Here is a 20,692-nt window from a genome sequence, read left to right as displayed (position 1 = left end):
TAACGTAACTAACACAACAGGGAGTGACGGGGAGGGGGGCGACGGTACTGGGAGCCAGCGGTCCTGGGCGACGTCCAGAGCGGTGTGGGCAGGCGGCGGAGAGCGGGCAGGAGAATCCAGTTCCAGGAGGGGGGAGGACGTTCAGAGCAGGCAGGGGATCCGGAAGATGCAGGTGGTGCAGCAGGACTGGGAAAACCGGGCAGCCGGGTTGGCGATTTGGATAGGAGAAAGAGTTTTAGTTCGTGAAGTATTACTAGTAACAAGACGTGCAAAAAAAGGCAAGAGCGAACGAACTGCGTCAGCAGAGTTTACGACCTGGCAGGGAGTGGACTGTGTGACCAGCTCTTATTGTGGGGATGATAATCAGGTGTGCCTCACCACAGCTGCCCGGAGTTCTGTGGATGACAATGATTATGAATTGGCGGCAGCTGTGAAGGGCAGCTCCGCCCGGCGAGAGAGAGGGAGAGAGAGAAGGAGGAGAGGGAGAGAGAGAAGGAGGAGAGGGAGAGAGGGAAGGAGGAGAGGGAGAGAGGGAAGGAGGAGAGGGAGAGAGGGAAGGAGGAGAGGGAGAGAGGGAAGGAGGTCAGGTGGGGGCGCAGGAGGGGGCTCTGACAGTTTTCAATGACCTTTGGTTGTTCTAAGTGGTTTTAATATTTTTGTAATTTCTATTGATTTTATCTTACAAAATAGTCTTGCAAGCCTTTTTACTGCTCTGTATTACTTTTTCATTATTCTGCATTATTTTATCGATTCTTCACTGTTATTGATTTTGCTATTCTTTATTCTGCTTTTATGCACATATTTTTGTTGTTGCCTGTCTTATAACACGTACAACACTTGCTACAGAATACTCTATAATGCACTTGAAGTGATTTGATTTAATGTCTGAAGCTCCTGCCAAGTATTTGGATCTTTGGCATCTCATCGGATGAACAGCTACTGTAACACAGCACATCGACATGGAGTCATTTCTTAAAATTCGCTTTCTCATGGTAATATTTTGCTGCATCTATTTTTGTCATCTTTTAGGGCCTCTGTGACTCAAATGTTTCCTCATATACAGCCTAAATGTTACTACTTGACTGTGTGTTCATTCCTGTCTAATTGTTTATATCTGCCTGGCTGAGATGTGATTGTTGTGACAGTGTATCAGACTCAGAGGCCTACAGCCTCCATGGTGTTGCTGACATCACCAGCTTTTCAGTGTCTCTATGAGCAGAGGAGTGTCGAGCCAGCCAACAAAAGACATGCGTCACTGCTCTCATGTAAAACCAGAAAAGTAGGTTCTATGAGTGTTTGGTATGTGAATCAAGGGAGTCAGCCTAGTTATATTTTCATCAGAACACTTCACCTCATTATGAGTTTCTATTGACATTTTCGTTCAGTGAAAGATGGCAGTGCGGCGCTATAGCAAGGACACTTCTAGTCAGTTGCCTGAATGTTCTGGATATTTTTAGCTACTTATTTTTGTTACAGACTGAATTTGGTTCATTGATCTATTTGGCTGAGGCTTGTGACAGCATTTTTCAGAACCGATTTACTGCATTTTCTGTTTTTACAGTGAACACAGTATAGATCAACCACAAGAGTTCAAACCTCCAGTCTACTCTAAAAGAAGCACTTTTTTCTCAGCAATGAACTTCAGGTAAGGTGTTTTGTGAATCAGATACTGATTAGATTAGCACCCCTCATATGTGTGTGCTTGAGGACTCCTTTCTTTGACCTAAGTACCCATAATATGCTAGGCTAAAACAGACTGTTCTTACACTGTAAGACAAAAGTGTTACTAACTTAAGTAATGTTTAGTCATTTACTTGGTAAAAGAATCAATTTGCAGAATTTGATTGTGTGTAAGATGCCTGCTTTTCCTGCATCTTGTTTCCTGAACACCTTGTCGTATAAATTCTTCCTCATAGCCTAAGACTTCTGCCAAACTTTGAAGTAGAGTAAATGTAACATAATGAAGTGATTTTAAAAAAATCTAAATAAACTTAAAATAACTTTACATAGTTGTTAAAAGCATGAACGTTATATACTGATTTTGATTCCTTTAAAACAGAAATATTATTTCTTCAAAATGGTTTATCCAGATTTTTGATTTAGGTCACAATTTCTAACTGCTGGTAGCCTGTTATTGCATATCACTGGACATCTCTATAGCAGAGAACAAACATAACAACTAACTGAGGCAATTTAATCAATGTGACCTTCCTTTATCTGTGTTCTTTTTGAACAACATTTCCATAAATGTAAAAAGTAAAATGATAGCTGTCACTATGCTTGTACAGTTTAGTATCTGAAATGGTGGAATGATTATAACAAGCCTATATGGAGTTCTGTCACTTTATTATCCTGTTTTCATAATACTTTTAAATATCCAGACGTGTTGGTGCTGAGAGTAGTAGCAAAGAGAGACGTTATTGCAGGTGGTTGTTCCCAGCAGAGGTCATGGACACTGAGCTTTGAGCCTTGCAGACGTTGCCAATTAGGCTGAGCGATGCACAAAAAATATAATTTATATTATTTTGACAGACATTGCAATCATGGTATGAGTCATGACTTTAGTAGGAATGGCAATTTTAGCATTTGTTCTACACTGACAAGGCTGAAAAATGATAATGCAATTTTGACTGCCAAACAAGTATGTTAACTTGTGTCCTTCAGATGTGTTTTGACGGCCAGGAAATCTCTGTAGCAACATAATAATTTAAGTAGAAATGAAATGAATGAGAGTATTTAACAAAAAGAGAAGACAAACAGTAAATATGTGTTTTGTGTAAATGTGTGCCACACTTATGATAGGCTGTGCCGAGATAATTGTCACATTCAGTGAAGTTATAATTATGTGTCCCTGTACAGTCAGACATGCTGTGTATTCCTCTTTTAATTGAATCTGTTACTTTTCATTGTTGTCTAGCTCTGTGAAGTTTAGGAATAATGAGTCACACCTTTAAAATAATGGTGCTTTAAGTTGTCTTATTTTAGGGGCACCTCCAATGTAGCCTCAAGGGGGCACAAGCCAGTGTCCTCCGTGTGCCGGTTCCAAGCCCAGATAAATGTAGAGGGTTGTGTCAGGAAGGGCATCCGACATAAACCTATGCAAAAATGAAATATGAGAAACAATCCTATGACTTCCATACTGGATCAATCGAGCCGACCCACAGGGTTCCAGTGGAAATGGGGCTACTGTTGGTCAGAGAAGGAGTGGGAGAAGGTGTGTTTGTAGGCAGAGAGAGAAGAGGGCAGTCAAGAGTCTAGGACTGAGAGAAGACCAAAGATGAGGTTTAATGATGTAGTGAAAGATCACATAAAGTTAGTTGCTGGGAGAGGAAAGAATACAGAGGATAGGGTTAGATGGAAGTAGATGATTTGCTGTGGCGACCCCTGAAGGGAAAGGTCAAAAGGTAAAGAAGAAAAGGTGCACCTCTCTCTCTGTCTCATCTCTCGTACACTCTTTCTTCAGTTGGCAGCCATGATTCTTGTGTAGGCCTTTCCTATGGCTCAACTGTGGTCACTGAGTCTGAATTTAGTTTGGATCTGTCTCCTCTTTGCATTTCTAACAGTAAACACATATTCTGCCAGTTTATATTCATAGCTTGACGGCAGATAGCTACAGTGTTTGTTTTGCGTTTTGGTTTGATTTCAATATTACAATATTCCAGATCAGCACCTTTTGCTAATGTAATAATTGCTTTTACTGTGAATAGTGGTTGGAGAGCAGTGCAGGTCTGATGTGGCTCAGTTGCCGTTAGGTATGATTTCATTACCCTCTAAATTTGTTAACTCAAGCTTGCTTCTTGTGTACATATTGACTTCAATCTATACCAGTGCAGCTTAACAAATTAGAACATTGTGAAAATGTTCAATAATTTCTATTTAAGAAAATTAAAACTGAACATGTTCTAGACTCGTGACATATAACGTGAAATTTCCAAGCCTTTTTTTTTGGTTCTAATCTTAATGACTGTGGTTAATGGCTCACTCACTTAAACTCTTAAAAAGGGAAATATGATCATTTGAAATACTGAATTTCTGATTTTCATAAGCTTTAAGCCATAGTCAAAACTGAAACAAGAAAGACATGAAATATTTTACTTTACATATAATGAGTCGAGCACATATTATGTTTTCACTTTCTTGAATGACTGATAGAAAATGCTAGGTTCTTCAAAGACGCTGTATTTTTTGTAGATGTGCTAGTGCTGACATTTTATTTACCCTATTAAATAAAATAATCTTTCCTTTCTGAATGAACACAAGGAAAGTGTACAAACTCTTGGGGTGCAGTTGCAGACAGTGAACACTAGGTGGTGGTATTGTTCCGGGTTTGCGCATGCTCTGTGCGATGTAAACATTAGCTAGGCCGCTGCCGTCTGAGCTGCAGACATCAGTGTACACGTATTACAGGCTGCATGGGCTGGACCGGAGAGTCAATGGGGACAAGCTAACTTAACGCTGGCTAGCCTTCAAGTGGAAACCTAGCTAGGCTATCAGTGGGTGATATTTATCTGTGTACGCGGTTGAAGTGTATGAAAACCGGCTTTTTTCTGTGAGTAGCAGCCGGACTAGACTTTCGTGCATGGGAAGCAGACGACGCTTGCAGCTGCTGGCTAACAACGCTTCAAGGTAAAAGATGTTCTTGCGTTTTCTCCCCCGGACTCTGTCTAATTACTGGAACTCACAAGACGACTCCTAGTTATCACTTTGTGTGTGTTCAAGTTAACGACGTGACATTACATGTAAGTGAAATAAAATGACACTACTTCGCTCATAGGCTCGGTTAGCCGCAACATTAGCTTTTATTCCAGATTTGTTAGCGTGGCGGTTGTGTTTAGTTTTAACTGGAGAACTCCTAATTGGCGTCTAAAGGACTCCGGCTAAAGCCTGGAACAAAAACACCATACAGTTGAAAATGTTTTTTCCCTACTGCTGGAGAAATGTAGAATTAACGTATTGTTTTAACGTTGACGACTAAAACCTACATTAATCCAGACAAGTCGTCGACGGTAGAGCTTTGTGGAGGACGTACACTACACTGCATACTGTTGCATTTGATGCTAGATCTCCATTTCAGCCCACAACACCAGCGAGCCATAAAAGGAGTAGGCACTTCTGCATCGGTCCTGTGTTTACTGAGTGTAGACTAAAATGTTTTTGATAGGTAAGACAACATGTTGTGTTGCCTCAGCACAGGATTTGAACTGCTCAGCGTTTGCTGTGTTGAAGCCAAAGATATCTTTAACTCAAAGTGGCGACTTGCAAGTTGGAGTAGCTCAGTGACCGGAGATGTAGTGGACGATATACACAGCGAAGACTAACACCTGTAAAACTTTAGAAAGCACCGCTGAAACCAGACCGACAGAAACTTCTGTAGCAGGAGGAAGCACCAATTTGATTAATGCTTGTGAGGATAAGCTTTTAAGGGAGCCAGGCTGATTGTTGGATCATGTTGCGGTGGAAGTAAGTAGGTTTTTGAATATCACAAGTCGACACTGTAGCTAACAGTAGGGTTGCACGATACATGGGAAACAATGACATTGGGACATTTTGTTTTTCTGTATATATATTGTAACATGTACAAATACAGAAATTTCATCAGATGACTTGAATAACTGTAGTGGAAAGTATTACTCATTATAGAATGGTGATTTTATAGAGAAGTGCAACTGCGTAGGAAATTAATTAATCATGATTTTTATTTTTTTACTTTAAATGCTTCTTTCAATCTGTTTGGAACCTTTCTCAAATGTTGTAGCACTGGTAAAGTCATCCAAAAGAGTTTTGTGCTTTCAAACATCCAGATCTAATTTTGGAGTCATCATACAGAACTTTTTAGTGCTGATTTAAATGCGCAAACAAATACGCTTTGTTTGCTCATGTAGCGGCAACTACTGGAGAACATCATCCTTTCCATAGAAGAAAATGTCCATACAAATGACTAGGACTTCATTATTATGGCCAAAAATCTAATAATAATTTATTTTTGATCAGTATTGATATTGAGACAATTACTCATTCTTATTTGAGACAAAATTGTTTTATTGCTCTCTATTACAAAACAAACAGGGCACTGCTTTCACTTCCATGTTGTGCTGCATTTCTGCTCATATTTAAATCTGTATTATAATAAGACTTAAAATAATCTTCGGCTGAATTCAGTGCATCTCCGACAGGAAAAGCAATAAATAAAGTTGTAACCAAAACTTTTTACTGTCTGAACATCTGCCTATTGATGGACACTACAATCTACCAATGTTCTCTAAATGTCTCACATGCAGGCTACTGTAGAAACTAGCCAGGCAACTGTGCACTAAAAGGCTTGCATGCTGCATAATGTATATCCTAAATTGCAGCATTTGTGGTTTTTAAAACCTGATTTCGATTTGAATTTGATTATTGGTTCAGCTTACTTTTCGGTTCACTGTAAAGGGCGGGAAAGAAGCCAGAAAATATTTGTGATTAGAGATCGAGCTAATTCTTGAACGACAATCTTGATTTTTTTTTCTTTAGAAAATTACTCAAACAGATTTAGTCCATTGTCAAAATAGTTAGCAATTATTTAAATAGTTTATAGCTAACCAAATAATTATTATTGTTACAGTCTATTTAATTCTGGTATTTTCTGTCATCTGAATTCAGTCACACTGCCTAAATTAGCACCTTTACTGACACTTAGCTGAGTGTTGCCTTTACTTCTCTAAAGGTTTCCTGAATGTCAGGGTCAGATTCTACAGTATTAAAACAACTTCTCACTTCTTTATTTTGTAAGACGGTAAGTTGTACCTGTGAGAAAACAGATGGGCATTTCGGAGAATACACTTGTCAGTACACATGTTGCTGTTTGGACAGAAAGCTTCACAAGTTTTACTCCGTCCCCCTGGCTTTAGTAGAGGTCTGGAGATGCTGAGGTTAGAATAGATCTTATGTCACCAAGAGGAGCAGAAGATTTGCAGGGGTTTATATTATGTGCTTTCCACTTGCTTTTAATGTTGTAATTAGTAGGGCAAACGTCTTCATTACACAAAATATATACAGTAAGTGGAGGGATTTTGAGGGCTCCAGACATTGCAGTATTGTGATACAATACCATGAAAATATTTACCTTTTAGCTGACCAAGACAAGTGGTGTAGAATCGCTACCTCTGTGTTGGGACATTATATTTAAACTACTGTAGTTTTCCTCCTTAGAGGCCTTGTCACTTTTGCCTAGTATAGAAAGCAAAAAGTTACACACACAGTTTGTCATTGCAGTTTTTTTCTATGCAGACACATATCGTCCCATCATAGCAGGAAAATCACAGGCGTATTTAAAATAGAATTAACAGTGAGTCAGCCGTTTCCTCATTGAGCCTGTACAAAACTACAGCACCTAAATTAATTGCAGCCATCGTTAATGTGACTAATTTCACCTGTGATCTTTCAGAAAAAAACTATCTTCTGTGAAAGAGGCTTGTTGTGGAGCAGATTTCTGTCAGCATCGCCCTGTTATACATTAGAATCATAACATCAGCCACATTTTGATTGTAGCTGCTGCATATGAAGAAATAAATCAATAGAAGACTGTATTTAGGATCTAGAAGGAGCCTGCACAAAACCATATGCCAGTCGCTAATGTAGACATTGATTATACATACTTAGATCGACTCTGTCTCCACCTCAGAATAAAGTAGCCAAGGGTGAGATTTAAGTGCTGCAATTACTGCCTGAAAATTGTCAAGCACATATACGGACTAATTTTTTTTAATCACTGCCCTGAAATGAACATGTAAGATGACTGAAATGGAGAAAGACAGTGAAGGTGACTATAAAAATCTTCTTAGCTGAAACTTGAATTTTTACCTTTGCTGAAAAGTTTGTAGCATGCCTTTTGCCTGTTTTCAGAGGTGTCTGTTAGGTGCTGTGAATTTGGAGTTAGCAGAAAGGAAATACTTCTTGGTTTGGTCTTTGGTCTTTCTCAGTTACCCAGTCACCTTGAAGTTTTCCGCTGAGGCTTTCGTCTTTCCTCGCTGTGGGCTTCATTAGCCATGCACACTGCATCTCAGGGCCCCTTTGAGTTCTTTGGCAAACAAAAGCAGCAACAATCTCTGTGTCCAGGATTTATGGGGAAGCCTCGCTTCAGTTGGCTCAGTTTGCTAGAAAGAATGTCTGCTAAGGCCACCTGGACGTTGGCATCTGTCAAAGCATCGCTGTCTCTGGTCCTGAGTTGATTAAATTTTAGATTCTCTCATATGTTGCTTCGTAATGTGGTACTCAGGGCATTTTTAGTCAATCCAGAAAGTTCTACAACAAGACACACTAGGATTTGTTTTCCCAAGGTTTATCAAGTTAAATATCAGTAATGTTCATAGTTTATCAGGTCTTTTCAAAGCACATGTAGACATGGCAGGCACTACATGTACATGTTCATCTTTTCTCCCCTCACTTAGTTCTGCATGGCAGCTCACGTTGGAAGTCCGTCTTGGAAGAAACAGCATTCCTTTACATTCTCTTCTGTTGCTTTCAAAGCGATAGAATATGGACACAATGCTAGCCTGGCTCAGTGATGCACAAAGCTTGTGGTACGGTGAAAAGAAACATCCACGGAGGATACAAACTGGGGAGTGCAATTTATTAGAATCAGCAGGTTCTTTCAGTTCTCTGTTCAGACAGTAAACTAAGTATCTTTGGGATGTGAACTAAACAAGACATTCTGGGATGCTCTGGGATGATAAATGAAAATAATTGTTGGTTGCAGAATTTTTACTCACTGGATAGTGTTGTTCAATGCAGGAGAAGGATATACTTGTTACTGGTGAGAATTCTGTTATTTCTCTTATGACAGTGTGAAGTAAAATGTTCTGTGCAAGTTTGAGTAAATGCAATCTGCAAATCATCGTATGAGCACTGCACTTTGTTATATTGATATCAAAGTGTTTATTGAAGACTAAGTAAGTCTTTTAAATTGTCTCATTTGTTGTGTAATTGGTGGGTCTGCATGGAAAACAGGAATTCAACCTGTCAGTTTCAGCTGTGTTTTAAGAAATCCTGCAGTGAGACGTGTGACTGAGTGATATTACCATGATCTTTAGATAATATTTAGTACTGTAATTCGGCCAGGCCAAACTTTTACTGCCTTCCTTTTTCAATACAAAAAATTAACAAGAATCTAATTGATAAAGGGAATCATCAAAGTGTAATACATTTGCCAAAGTATTAGTAATTTTTAATAAATGAAATAATAATACTAATATTTGTGCTAGTGCACGCACTCTGCAGACCTGTTGCTTTTGCTGCAGGGTAAATGTTTTCCATCTCGAGGTTAGATGTCCTCCACTGATGTTGATTTAATGCAGCCACGCTCAAGGTCTACAGGATGAGCATCTGTTAGTTTAGCTCTCTTGTCATATTGTTGATAATGGCCATTAAATATACCCCCTACAGTGACCGGTCAGGAGCTGTAATCAAAATAAAAATTGGTCTGCCAACTCCCTATTTCTCTTCATCCCAGAATAGACTTGGCAGAGGTCAACCTCTAATAGCCCCTGGTAATGTCATATATATTATATAGATACTCTATGTAAAATTACTCATGATAGACTCTGATAATAATATATACCATATCTTTTATGATGCATACACTTACAGATCTTTAACTGTAGGAGTGCATGATGTTGTATTTTTGTCAAGATTGGAAATGCATACATTTTCCAACTCATTTTGGCTTTTTGCTAGTGCTGACACTGATATATGCACATATTTTATCCACTTAATTGCAGAGAACGTCAATTCTCCCCTGTAGTGGAACATATTATTATGCATACGCTGAAGCTTGATTTACACTTCCATACTATGTTGTAGCTTGACATGAACCTCCTCAGAAATGTAACTGCACCTTGCAGCAACGCAAACCACAACAACTCTTATTGGACTGCTTGCTCCGCTTGGTAGTAATATGCCATGTTTACATGCATATTGATGTGCACAAAGAAATGCTTCTGTGAAAGAAAATGTCATATGTAATGGGCTATAATTGTATCTGGCTTGCTCACAATGCAGTTACAGCAGCTGTTTTTGTACCAGTGTAGCCATATATTTTTTTTCTTGTTTTCATTGCTCTCGGTTGGTTCCAATGTATTATCTATTTCCAGCATTGCTGTCATTTTTCTTAAAGTAACTTTTGTTAAGTAGTTCCAACTCTTTTTGAGCTGCTGTTGTTTGAATTGTATAAAGACACTAAACACAGTGATATGAAAGCACCACTGTTTTGGTAGTGTAATTGCAGCGCTACACAAACCCACCAGTGCGGAAACATAAATGCTTGCAATTGTGTCAGCCACTTGCATAGGCTACGACGTAGGCTCTGTGTAAATTCAGTATGAAGTATGAATGAAGCCTCATCATGATAACCTACTGACAGGTGCAGGCAGAAAATGTAATGCTTTCTATATTTATTTTAATGAAACATTTTCAAACTAAATTTTAAAACTTCCTGTAAAGCAGTCTTATTTTGATTGTTCTGGACTTTTTTTGACAGGATGTTATTATTTATGTCAATATTAGAAAAATTGTGGACTTGGATATCAAGTTGATGTTCATTATATTGAACTTCATAGTTAAATAGTTTGTAATGAAGTGGTTTTAAAACTGCTTTCTTACTTTTTTTTTAGATTTGCCTGTTTAGATTGCAGCAAACCTTTGCTTCCAGTCATTCATTTTTAAAGCACCATTACCTCACATTATTTCATGATGATACTATACATATATACTGTGTGAACTGTAATGTCACTCTCTCAGTGTACAGGAAGGAAAAATGCTGAGCTTATATTTTCATTGTGTACCATAGCTCATTCCTATCACCACATTTACCACAATGTTTTGCTCCTCCTCCTTTGCCTTCTCTCCTTCTGTTTTATTTCTTTGGTCCTTTGTAGATCAAATACTCAGAGAGAAATGACTCACCATTTTATTTAGTGCACTGCATGAAATGATTACTTTTCTGCCTTGTGGCAGTATCCAGGTTTCCTGTTGGGCTGAAACTGAAGGCAAATCTTTTTCTCAGGTGTTGGGTGAATTTGTTTCTGCTGAGTACAGAGTTGAACTTCCTGCTGTACACTTATTTCAGCAGGACACTTAAAGAAGGCATATCTTTTGTGGAGCACTTTGACCCATCCTGAGAGTATGATTATTGTATGTCTCGAGGGCAGTGTGTTGTAAAGTTGGTCGAAGGTTCGGTCGAGAGGAATATATCAGATAAAGTGTTTAATGTAATACATACATATTTTAAAAGCGGTCTTTAATGAATGCACACTGGATTTTCTCATTGGGAGCAGCTGAAAGGTGGCAAGTTTGGATTATTTGGAATAGCAGGTAGGAATGTGTAGAAGATGTCCTGTGGTGAGTGTGTTTCTCACATGGTCCCTCATTAATTCTGCCTCAGTAATCTCTCTAAATGATAGTAGATTTTAAATTTCTAAGTGCTAGTCTTAGCACTTGTTAGTCATTCTTCATGCTGTTGTTAGTAGTAGCACCTGAAATATGATTGTAGCACTTCTTTTCCTGATGTTGTGATGTGTCATACACAAAGTCTCTTCCTCAATAAAGCTGAAATGTCAGATAAGACGGAAAGCAATGGACTTTACTTGTGAATCAGTAAAAGTCACAGTTCTAGATAAAAAGAAACCGTTAGGAAAAACATTACTGATTGTCATGATTCAGTCCTTACTCAACAGACTTGTACTGGAATAAGAGCAACTCATTTGAAGCATTGATCGTTGTATCAGAAAGAGACAAATTCACTTGCCAGTGCTGACTTTGGAAACTAAGCAGCAGTATCGATCCAACGGACTGCTGCTGCTCTAACAAAATCGGTAATGTAGCACTTACAAGGGTGTTGGGATGTATTGATGTTCTCGCAGGAACTAGACGCTTTGATAAATATTTTATTTAGGGAATAAGCAAGAGCTGTTAAGGAGTCCAAATCATGTCAGACTGCATGGGAGAGTTGAGAGGGACTGTTCAGTAGCTGATATTGTTAATGAATTAAGAGGTATTCAGCATTGAATTTCATTGCCACTGAATTTGCCACTTTCTGCAGGTGGCGACAGACAAGGTTGCTGGAAAGCTGAGTTCTACTCTCTCATGGGTGAAGAACTCGGTGTCCCACACGGTCAGTCAGATGGCTAGCCAGGTGGCCACGCCCACATCCCTGCAGACCACTGCTACCTCATCCTCCACCTCTCTGTCCTCGCCTGCCCTCTCGCCGTCTTCACCGGCACAGCTCAGTCCTGATGATGTGGAACTGCTTGCCAAGCTCGAGGAGCAAAACAGGTAAGCAGTCTATCTTTGAAGCCTCTCTTGCCCATCAACTTAACAGTGTTTGATTTAAGATTATGTGGTTCAGGGAAGACTTTCTTCAAAGGGCAATTTAATACCACAAGCGGTGTTGCTACACAGAGATGTAGTCTGACTGGTTGGCAGGCAACCACAAGATCAGGCCTTTGGACTTTCAAATCTTCTAAAGGCACAAAAATTAAATTTCCACTCAATGTGACTGTCGCCTCCAGGTTGACTGGTCAATTGGCTGGTCGATGTGCTATAATCCTACCAAATTCTCATTAGTGCGACAGTCTTTGGTGTTACTTGTATAAACAGAAAAGTGCCACATCAACAGTCTTTTAAGATTATCCTGTAGTTGTTAGTGGCAGTGGGAACAGACTACCTTTGAACACCCCCACATTTTCACAACTTTGAACTGGCCTACCCTAATGGATGCTGCCAGGTCTAACTTATTAAGTTGACTGAATGTTTTTATGATCCTTTATTATGTTGAATTATAATATATTTTCCTAACAAGGCTAGCAGGTAGGCTCAGTGTACTGTGGCCATAAAGTTCATCTGGAGTTAACATTCAGCTATTTTTTTCTGCCTCCAATTCATTGATTGAAGAGTAAATTTCAGTTCATCAAGATTTACTTTGGTTGACTTTGGCAGCCCTAGTATGTGGACAATGTTGAATATTTCCTCTGGATTTCTAGTTGTTTAACACATTAAGCTAGTGTAAGATTTCTTTCCATCAGATATATTTTAAACATATTCATGCAGTTTTTCCTGAAGGAAAATTCCTCTTGCAGATGGGTATTAAAATAATTCCATTACACAAATTCAGAACATGCAGTTCAATGTAGCTATATGCTACCGGTTGAATGTAAAAATCATAAACATAAAAGAACGTGGCCTACTGAAGCCCATAATTAGCAGTTTACACGGCACCACTCAACACAACCACCTACCTAATAATTAGTGCAGAAGTTAAATTTTGTTTTATCTGGAGCACTAGTTCAGTGGAGAGAATTTAGCAAGCTAATGGCACAGAAAGTTAGACTTTGGTCTGGCTCACGACGGCCGTAATTCAAGTCCTGATGGAAAAAGCTCAGCTTGCACTGAGTGGATCGAATACTAACCCTCCTGCTTAAACATGGGAGGAAGGATCCGCAATATAACTTCTGTACAGCATGTACTTGTCAGCACTAGACAGATCTAAATGTTCAGAAATGTGAAAAAATTGTATGGCATCATTATCTTCCTGCTCGCTTTGAACAAGTTCAGGGCGTACAGTAGCTGCTGGCCTGTTTTTCATTTCATCACATGTGATTGGTAATTCTTAATAACACTAATATAACTAAAATAATGACTAAAACTACTTCAATTAAAATTGTCATCAGAATTCAAACATTGATCTTTATCTAATTATTAGTTATTGCTTGAGGGTTTGTGCTCTCCTCCACGCACCTACACCACTCTGACTAGCACAGAATCATCTTGAAAATCCTCACCATCCCCCTCCTGATCTGCACACACAAAAACACGTGAGTGACGTTCAACAGGTTGTGACTTGTACACCGTAAACTATAGATGGAACAAAATTTACCAGTCAGCAGTTTGTCAGGTGCTTAAGAACTGTTGTCTTTCAAGATATAGCTTTTTGTTAAAGAAAAGGAATTTTTGTTCTTTTACGATTTCTCATTGTGTTCTCTTCACATCCATATACATTTTGTGTTTTTTTTATCAATCATCTCTGTGCTTGTTTGACCTCAACTTTGGCAGGCTGAATGTAGTTTGAATGAAGAATAGCTCAGACTAAAAAAAATTACCTCTGTGTGTATGATCTGCACAGAAGCCATAAACCTGTTTAGGACTGACTCATCCGCTGGTTTAAATAGTAGTGCACACGTAGCTGAACTGATGTTCATTAGTGATAATATCTGTATTTGCATAGCACTTACCAAAACAAAGTTACAAGTTACATAGGGCTTCACATAGCAAGCGATTGTAAAGTGTCATATAATCACATAAAGCATAGCATAAAACACAGAAAGTATCTAAAACAAGCCAAAGTAAAGTTATAAATGACAAAACCTGCAGAATGCAAAGGTCACATAAAATAACACAAAAAGACCAACTAAGAATACTAAACAAGGCATTTTACAATTAGAAAAATCAAATGTACCTTTTAAGCTAAAATCTAAAAGAAGGCACAGACTCAGCCTGCCTTATTTTCATAGGATGGTTATTTCAGAGAATCTAGGCTGTTATTTTAAAACTCAAACATTAAACTGAGGTATGCATTTGCAATGCAGATTTTTTGGGCTGGTTTGTCATCAAAGTTGATCATACAACTCAGTAAAGCTGCTTCTTGCAACGAGACTTAAAGCCTGTTGGAGGGTCCAGAAGTTGACTCCAGAAAGCCGCATGCCTTGCTGTAGAAGGGTTTATCTGAATATTGGATCAGTGAGAGAGAGTGTTGTAAATTGAGAAGAATTCAGTGTGTGCTGTCCCTGAGGTGCTCGGTGTTCACATCAGATTAAAGTACTGTTAGAGGATGACGCAACACGAGTCTACTGCCAACTTTGTGAATTCTTTCTCTGTTGCGGCTCTCTCCCATGGCTAGTGCGCTCTGTGTCAGCATAGAAACCAAACAGGCAGCTCAGAGTTGGGGATTGTGTCACAGTTGACTCCAGTGTGGAAGACAGCAAAGCGCTGTTGAATGCAGAGATTGTTGACTCATCAGTACACCCACAGCAGGAACTGCTCCAGAATGCCAAGGGAAAATGTTGCAATTAGGGGTCCACCGATTATCGACCTGGATTATCATTGAATTCCTTTATATGATTCCCTATGAATTACTTGTATTTAAATATGGTCTGCTTTAGCTTCCTCTCTCCGTCTGCAGTCATGCAATGTCCTGCCCCCAGCACTGTGTGATTGGTTACACGTCACAAGCTATATCAACACTGAAGGATAAATGCTGAGACGTTCCCTTTAACTCTCTGAATCCTGTCACATTTTACCTCACTGTTGGCTTATTTTTCCCTACAATATTAATTCCTCTTCAGTTGAGCAAAGAAGTACAGAATTTTTCATTTTTTACACATTATTTTGGGCAAATTTTCAAATGAAATGAGACAAACGGTGATGCTACATACTTTAGACATTTAAGTACTTGCATTTTAAATTTGTTTCTATACTTTCTGACTTCTTTTTTGTTTTCACAGCCTGCAGTTCAGGCGACATATCCTTGAATTTTTCTCACAGTACTCTTGGTCACACCTGACTCAGTCATGGTTTCTTGGTTGAACTAATGGGTGCAGAATTTTTTGTTTTGACAGAATCAGGTAAATGCACAAAATTCATTTTTGGCAAATTTCTAAATGTGACATGTAAAATAAAGTGATTTTCATGAAATATCATGAATTCAATCTTAAATTTGGTTAATCTTCCAATGGAGCTGCACATGACACATGATCATTCAGTGATGATCAGAAACTAATTTTTAATGTCAGTGTTTTTATTTTATTTATTTTTAATGACAGCCTGCCATTTAAAGCTATCTGCAGATTTTGGGGTTCAGAGTGTTAATTAAACATATTTAAACAGAGATGAATTAAGGCTTTTGAATTTGTATTAATATGAATTTTGAGCTCCAATTTCATTTACTAATAATTATTGATGATAAATAATAATTCTATGTGTCTATGATGCAACAACAATCAGTGTTGTTTGTAAGGTTTATTATGTACCTCTAAGCACCCCTACTGATGAACAGATGTTTGTGTCACCAGCTTCATAGTTCATCTACCAAGTTGACCCTTTTGCTCAGACGCACAGCTTTGCACTTTGAATTTTTCTGACCTTTCCCATAGCAACATACTGACACTTTGCACAAAACAATGCACAAATCTTATCATTTGTCGTTGACGAGTTTACCAGACAAGTACACCAACAGGAGGGAGGACTTTGATATTCATGTGTGTATTGCAGATATTGTGACACATCCTGCAGTTGCTTACCAAGTAAGTCTATTTGTGTGTGTGTGTGTGTGTGTGTGTGTATGTTTGGAGAGGCCTTTGTACCGTACAGAGCTGATAAAAGACTTCAGCATTTGTTAGTGTCACATAGACGAGCCAGTCCTGCATCGACTGCTACAACCTGTAAATCAGACATGCCAGCGTGCCAGAGTTCCTAGAAATCAGGGACATGTGGAGTTCATCATGAGCTTGTCTTGGTAAGGTGGTAGTAATCCATGATGTGTTTTACAGCTATATGAATTACATCAATTTAAGGACAGTAAGAGGACTTGAATCTCTTGAGAGACAGTGTACCTTTAAATGGTTTTCCTTTTTACCCCAGTGTTAAAATATATCAAAATGTATTGTTAATCATTGCAAATATTTCTTAAATGACAGTATTTTTCTTTAGTTCTTCTGTATTTTCTGTTCTGAAATCTTCATACCTTTGTTTGACTACTGGTGAATTATTAGCAGAGCTTTAAGTATGTTCAGGTTCATGTGTAACAGCCTCGAACTGTAATGTGTATGACCATTTGTCATTTGGCTAACTGAAATCCTTGAAAAACTGGTAAATCCTGCCAAAATCTAGCTTTAAGATGTACCTTTAAAAACTTTTTAGTTCCACGTCAAAGCTGAAGAAGAATCTCTCCTGTAGGCTGTTCTGTCATGCCGTCCACACTCCCTCCGACATAACCCAAATTTGGCTGTAACCCTAGCCTTTCTGGGAGCATGCTCAGTGACGTCACGAGCTCCAGCGGAGAGGCTCCGGCCTTTTTCCGAGATCAGGTGTCTGAGCCTTTGTTTGCGTCTCATGAGCTTCTCTGTGTCACACAGGTTGGGAGTCACGGCTTCTTTTCTCTGCATGCTGATCCTTGATCAGATCGCTCTGTCAGCAACCCCAATGACAAACTGATAAAAGTGATGCAGTGCAAGATTAACTGGCAGAAAAACATGTAGCTCGAGCTTTTTGTCTGCAGAAAGCCTCTTCAGATGTGAAATATGGATGGAAATATTTTTCTGACTTTTGCTGAATGGGCTTTTTCCAGCCTCTTACAGCTGTTGCCAACAGAATTTAAATAAATGCCAACTCTCTTCTTAATGGAAGTGTTTTACACCCTTTTTGTTTGATCTTTCAATCTGTTGAGTATTAACCTGCTAGCTATTGTAAGAATTTGAACAAAAGTATTTTTAGTTTAGGCTTGTATTAATTGAAAATGTTGCTAAACTCCCACTCCTCAATTTATAATCACATAGTGACTAACTGACAATGAGAAAACTCAAGTCCAGCTGTTACAATTTTACCAGTGAAGGTCTTATTTGTTCTATGTCCAAACAATTGACTTGTTGACTTCATTTGAGAGATTAATTGCTAATTCTCGGGCTTTTGCTGTCAATCACTGTGATATAATGGCCTGTCAAATTAGTGGCTTTTCAAATAAGTACTTTCCTTTTAGCACTGACATGGAAATTTGGACAGGTTTGATTTAAACACAAGATATACAGAAGTTACAGCTTGCAAGTCATCTGGCACTGATTCTAGATTTGGCAGAATTTAAATGTTCATAATATGAACTTCATATTAGCACCTCTGCAGTGTCTATGATGCTGCAGTATGGTTTTACTCAATGGGATTGAGATCTGATGGTTGTTTAAGGAAAAGCAATGCATGGCAGTATTTCTTTCTCACCTTTGGATACCAAATAGCTGCTTGATGTACAATTAAGCTGATTGTCCTCCTGTTGACTCAACTCCTGACCTCTGTGGTCAAATTGTAATGAAATAATGTCCACTTGCTTGTGGTAATTTTCAACTTTTATGACACTCGTTCTATCAGTATATTATTCTTGTTGGTACTTTAATCCCAAAGTAAACATTTTGATGTTTTGCCTTGTAGGGTAACCAAACAAAAAAAATGTTGTTTTTTTTTTTTTTTTTTTTTCCAAAACCGTACCTACTTTTTATCCTATCGATTGCTTGTGAGGGGCAAGAAACATTTGCACATTGTCTCTAGGTGAACTAAATGTGCCACAGGACACTGAATTAGTATTTTTAGCCTAAATATGTTCTAAATCAACATAGAAAGCTAGTATGTGACGCATATTAAATAGTTTGAACCAGGTTATTTTATACAGAAATGAAATCGTACTTAAGCTGACCAGTCCATAATCATATGACTTTTAGAAAAATAACTATATTTACTGGTGGTCACAGCACGAGAACTGTTTCGGAAGATAACACAGACAAGTTAGCCTGCTGTTTGTAGACGGTCTGCCATGTTGGTTGTTGAACTGTGTTATACAAACTCCTGTTTTCAAAGTTAACGCCTGACTTTTTGGCTATTTGTTTGACTAAAATGCAGCCACACAGTCGACTTCATTGACATGATGTCAGTTAGTTTGGAGCCAACTTAAGTCAAACCTAGCAGTCTCCATCCATTAAATGGGCTGAAATTTGTGAAAACGCGGGGGTGTTTCTTCTGTAGGCAAGAGTAATGGATTAATTCTGGAAAGCTGTTAATGTAACACTTTTCTATTTGTGAAAGTAACACCAAAGATTGTCCCAGAAATGAGGATTTGGTCAGATGAGATGAATCAACAAACCAGTCAACAACTCAAGTTTTGCCAGTGCAATGTAGTTTGAAAAATCCTGCCATTATGGTCACTGACAGACAAGATTTTTTTTTGCTGAGAGAATTAGCATCATGGATGCAGATGTTTTTTTTTTTTAATATAAATGCATTCATTGACACATTGATCTTCAGAATGAGTGGTGTAAACTCATAATATCTCATCTCTTACCTTCACTACAGGCTGCTGGAGACGGACAGCAAGTCGCTGCGCTCCATGAATGGCTCCAGGAGAAACAGCGGCTCCTCCCTGGTATCCAGCTCCTCCGCCTCCTCCAACCTCTCCCACCTGGAGGAGGACTCCTGGATCCTGTGGGGACGGATTGTCAATGAGTGGGAGGAGGTGCGCAAGAAGAAGGAGAAGCAGCTTAAGGTGAGACTAGTGCACATGACTACCTGTGAACTGATCGTTGGGTCTCGTGCAGACCTGCTTAAGAGCTTACTCAAAAGCAACTGCATCATAGGCTTACTGAGACACATTGGACTTGTCTGCTAAAAACAAGGATAAGGTGTCTGTACAGCTGCTATTTAATTTCAGTTTCAGATGTGATTTTTTGTGTCTATTTTCCCTTTTAACATGAGTGATATTCAGTGTGCAATATTCTAGGAGACAGGAGCTCCCGTGACACTGTTTATGTGATAAAAATTACATTAAACCTCAGAGGACAGTTTAAATTGAGGCTACATGATCTTTCTTGTGATGTACATGCATTTCACTGGCATTTGTATCAAGCTCTGCCCAGAATGCTACAATGGCTCTGTCTGTTTGAATGTTTACTTGATCTAGTAATAATTTCTAAGGCTATCTTTGTCCTAGGTGACCCTGTGTGTTGTCCTTGTACTTGTTATTTTCGTTCTTGACATTTGGAGCTAATTTTAGGCTGCTTGTTTCTACAGTTACTCTCTGAAGTCTTGTGATTACCCTATGCCAAGTCACTGTCAGTGATGGTGTGGTTTAAACTGCACATATACAATGAAGATTTGTGTAAACACAGTGTCTGCTTAATGCTGTGTCACTGCTGTGTTGGACCACCTGATAACAACATGTCATAGTACTCACTGTGGACTAATTTTTCCACTGCAGTATAAAGTACAATACTTCTAGAAAAACAGCACAACCATGACTAGAAGTAGAGATAACTCAAAAGTATCCTCTATGCAGAATGACTGATAGTTTGACATAATTCATAAAGAAAAAAAAATCATTATTTAATTTACAAAAAACCCTGGAGTCAAGATGTACATTTTACAAGTGCTGATACGTGTTCCCATTACTGGAAAATAATGGGGGCTCCACATACTATACATGTTTAAGTATCCACATTTTATTTATTTATACTTCTCTCCTTTGTAGTTCAGCTGAAAAAGTCTCTGAATGTTTGTGATGTGAGTCAGTCACAGCAGTCTCTGTAGGATTCTAGGTTGCACTGAGTCCAGCAGTTTAGAATTTTGTAGAATCTGGTGTAAATGGTTTATTTTTAAAATTTTTAATAAGACTTGTTGAAGAAAGTGTTTGGTTAATTTGTCGTACAGACAGCATGTCACTGATGAGTAGTTCATGAACTGTTGGAAAGTTGAAATTCCAGTTACTTTTTTGTCCTCGCCCAGTATCTGGCACTGATATATGGAATCATTTTGGTGGTTTAAAATGTATTAATTTTTTAAAGATACGATGATGTTCTGAGGGTTCAGAAGCGGAACTTGTGACTTTTGTTTCTTTAAAAAAATTACTCAAACCAAT

General features: G+C 38.6%; 1 protein-coding gene across 8 annotated transcripts in view; it reads left to right on the top strand.

The window, feature by feature from the left end:
• The first annotated feature begins 1,400 nt into the window (after positions 1 to 1,400).
• Positions 1,401 to 20,692, top strand: part of evi5b (ecotropic viral integration site 5b) — a 44,903-nt gene continuing 25,611 nt past the window's right edge. For 4 of the 8 annotated variants that reach the window (XM_023287493.3, XM_055017324.1, XM_023287488.3 and 1 more), the window contains exons 1-3: positions 4,385 to 4,626; positions 12,074 to 12,306; positions 19,135 to 19,324. In XM_023287493.3, the coding sequence (XP_023143261.1) occupies positions 12,155 to 12,306; positions 19,135 to 19,324 (342 nt within the window). In that variant the 5' untranslated portion in view covers positions 4,385 to 4,626; positions 12,074 to 12,154. Of the gene's footprint in view, positions 1,646 to 4,384; positions 4,627 to 5,178; positions 5,461 to 11,190; positions 11,347 to 12,073; positions 12,307 to 16,389; positions 16,541 to 19,134; positions 19,325 to 20,692 lie in introns of those variants that run through there. The other 4 variants (XM_023287491.3, XM_023287490.3, XM_023287489.3 and 1 more) reach the window with 4 other exon arrangements.

The sequence above is a fragment of the Amphiprion ocellaris genome, chromosome 2 (assembly GCF_022539595.1).
Source record: "Amphiprion ocellaris isolate individual 3 ecotype Okinawa chromosome 2, ASM2253959v1, whole genome shotgun sequence".
NCBI lineage: Eukaryota > Metazoa > Chordata > Actinopteri > Pomacentridae > Amphiprion > Amphiprion ocellaris.
This window is presented reverse-complemented; position numbering and strand designations above follow the sequence as displayed.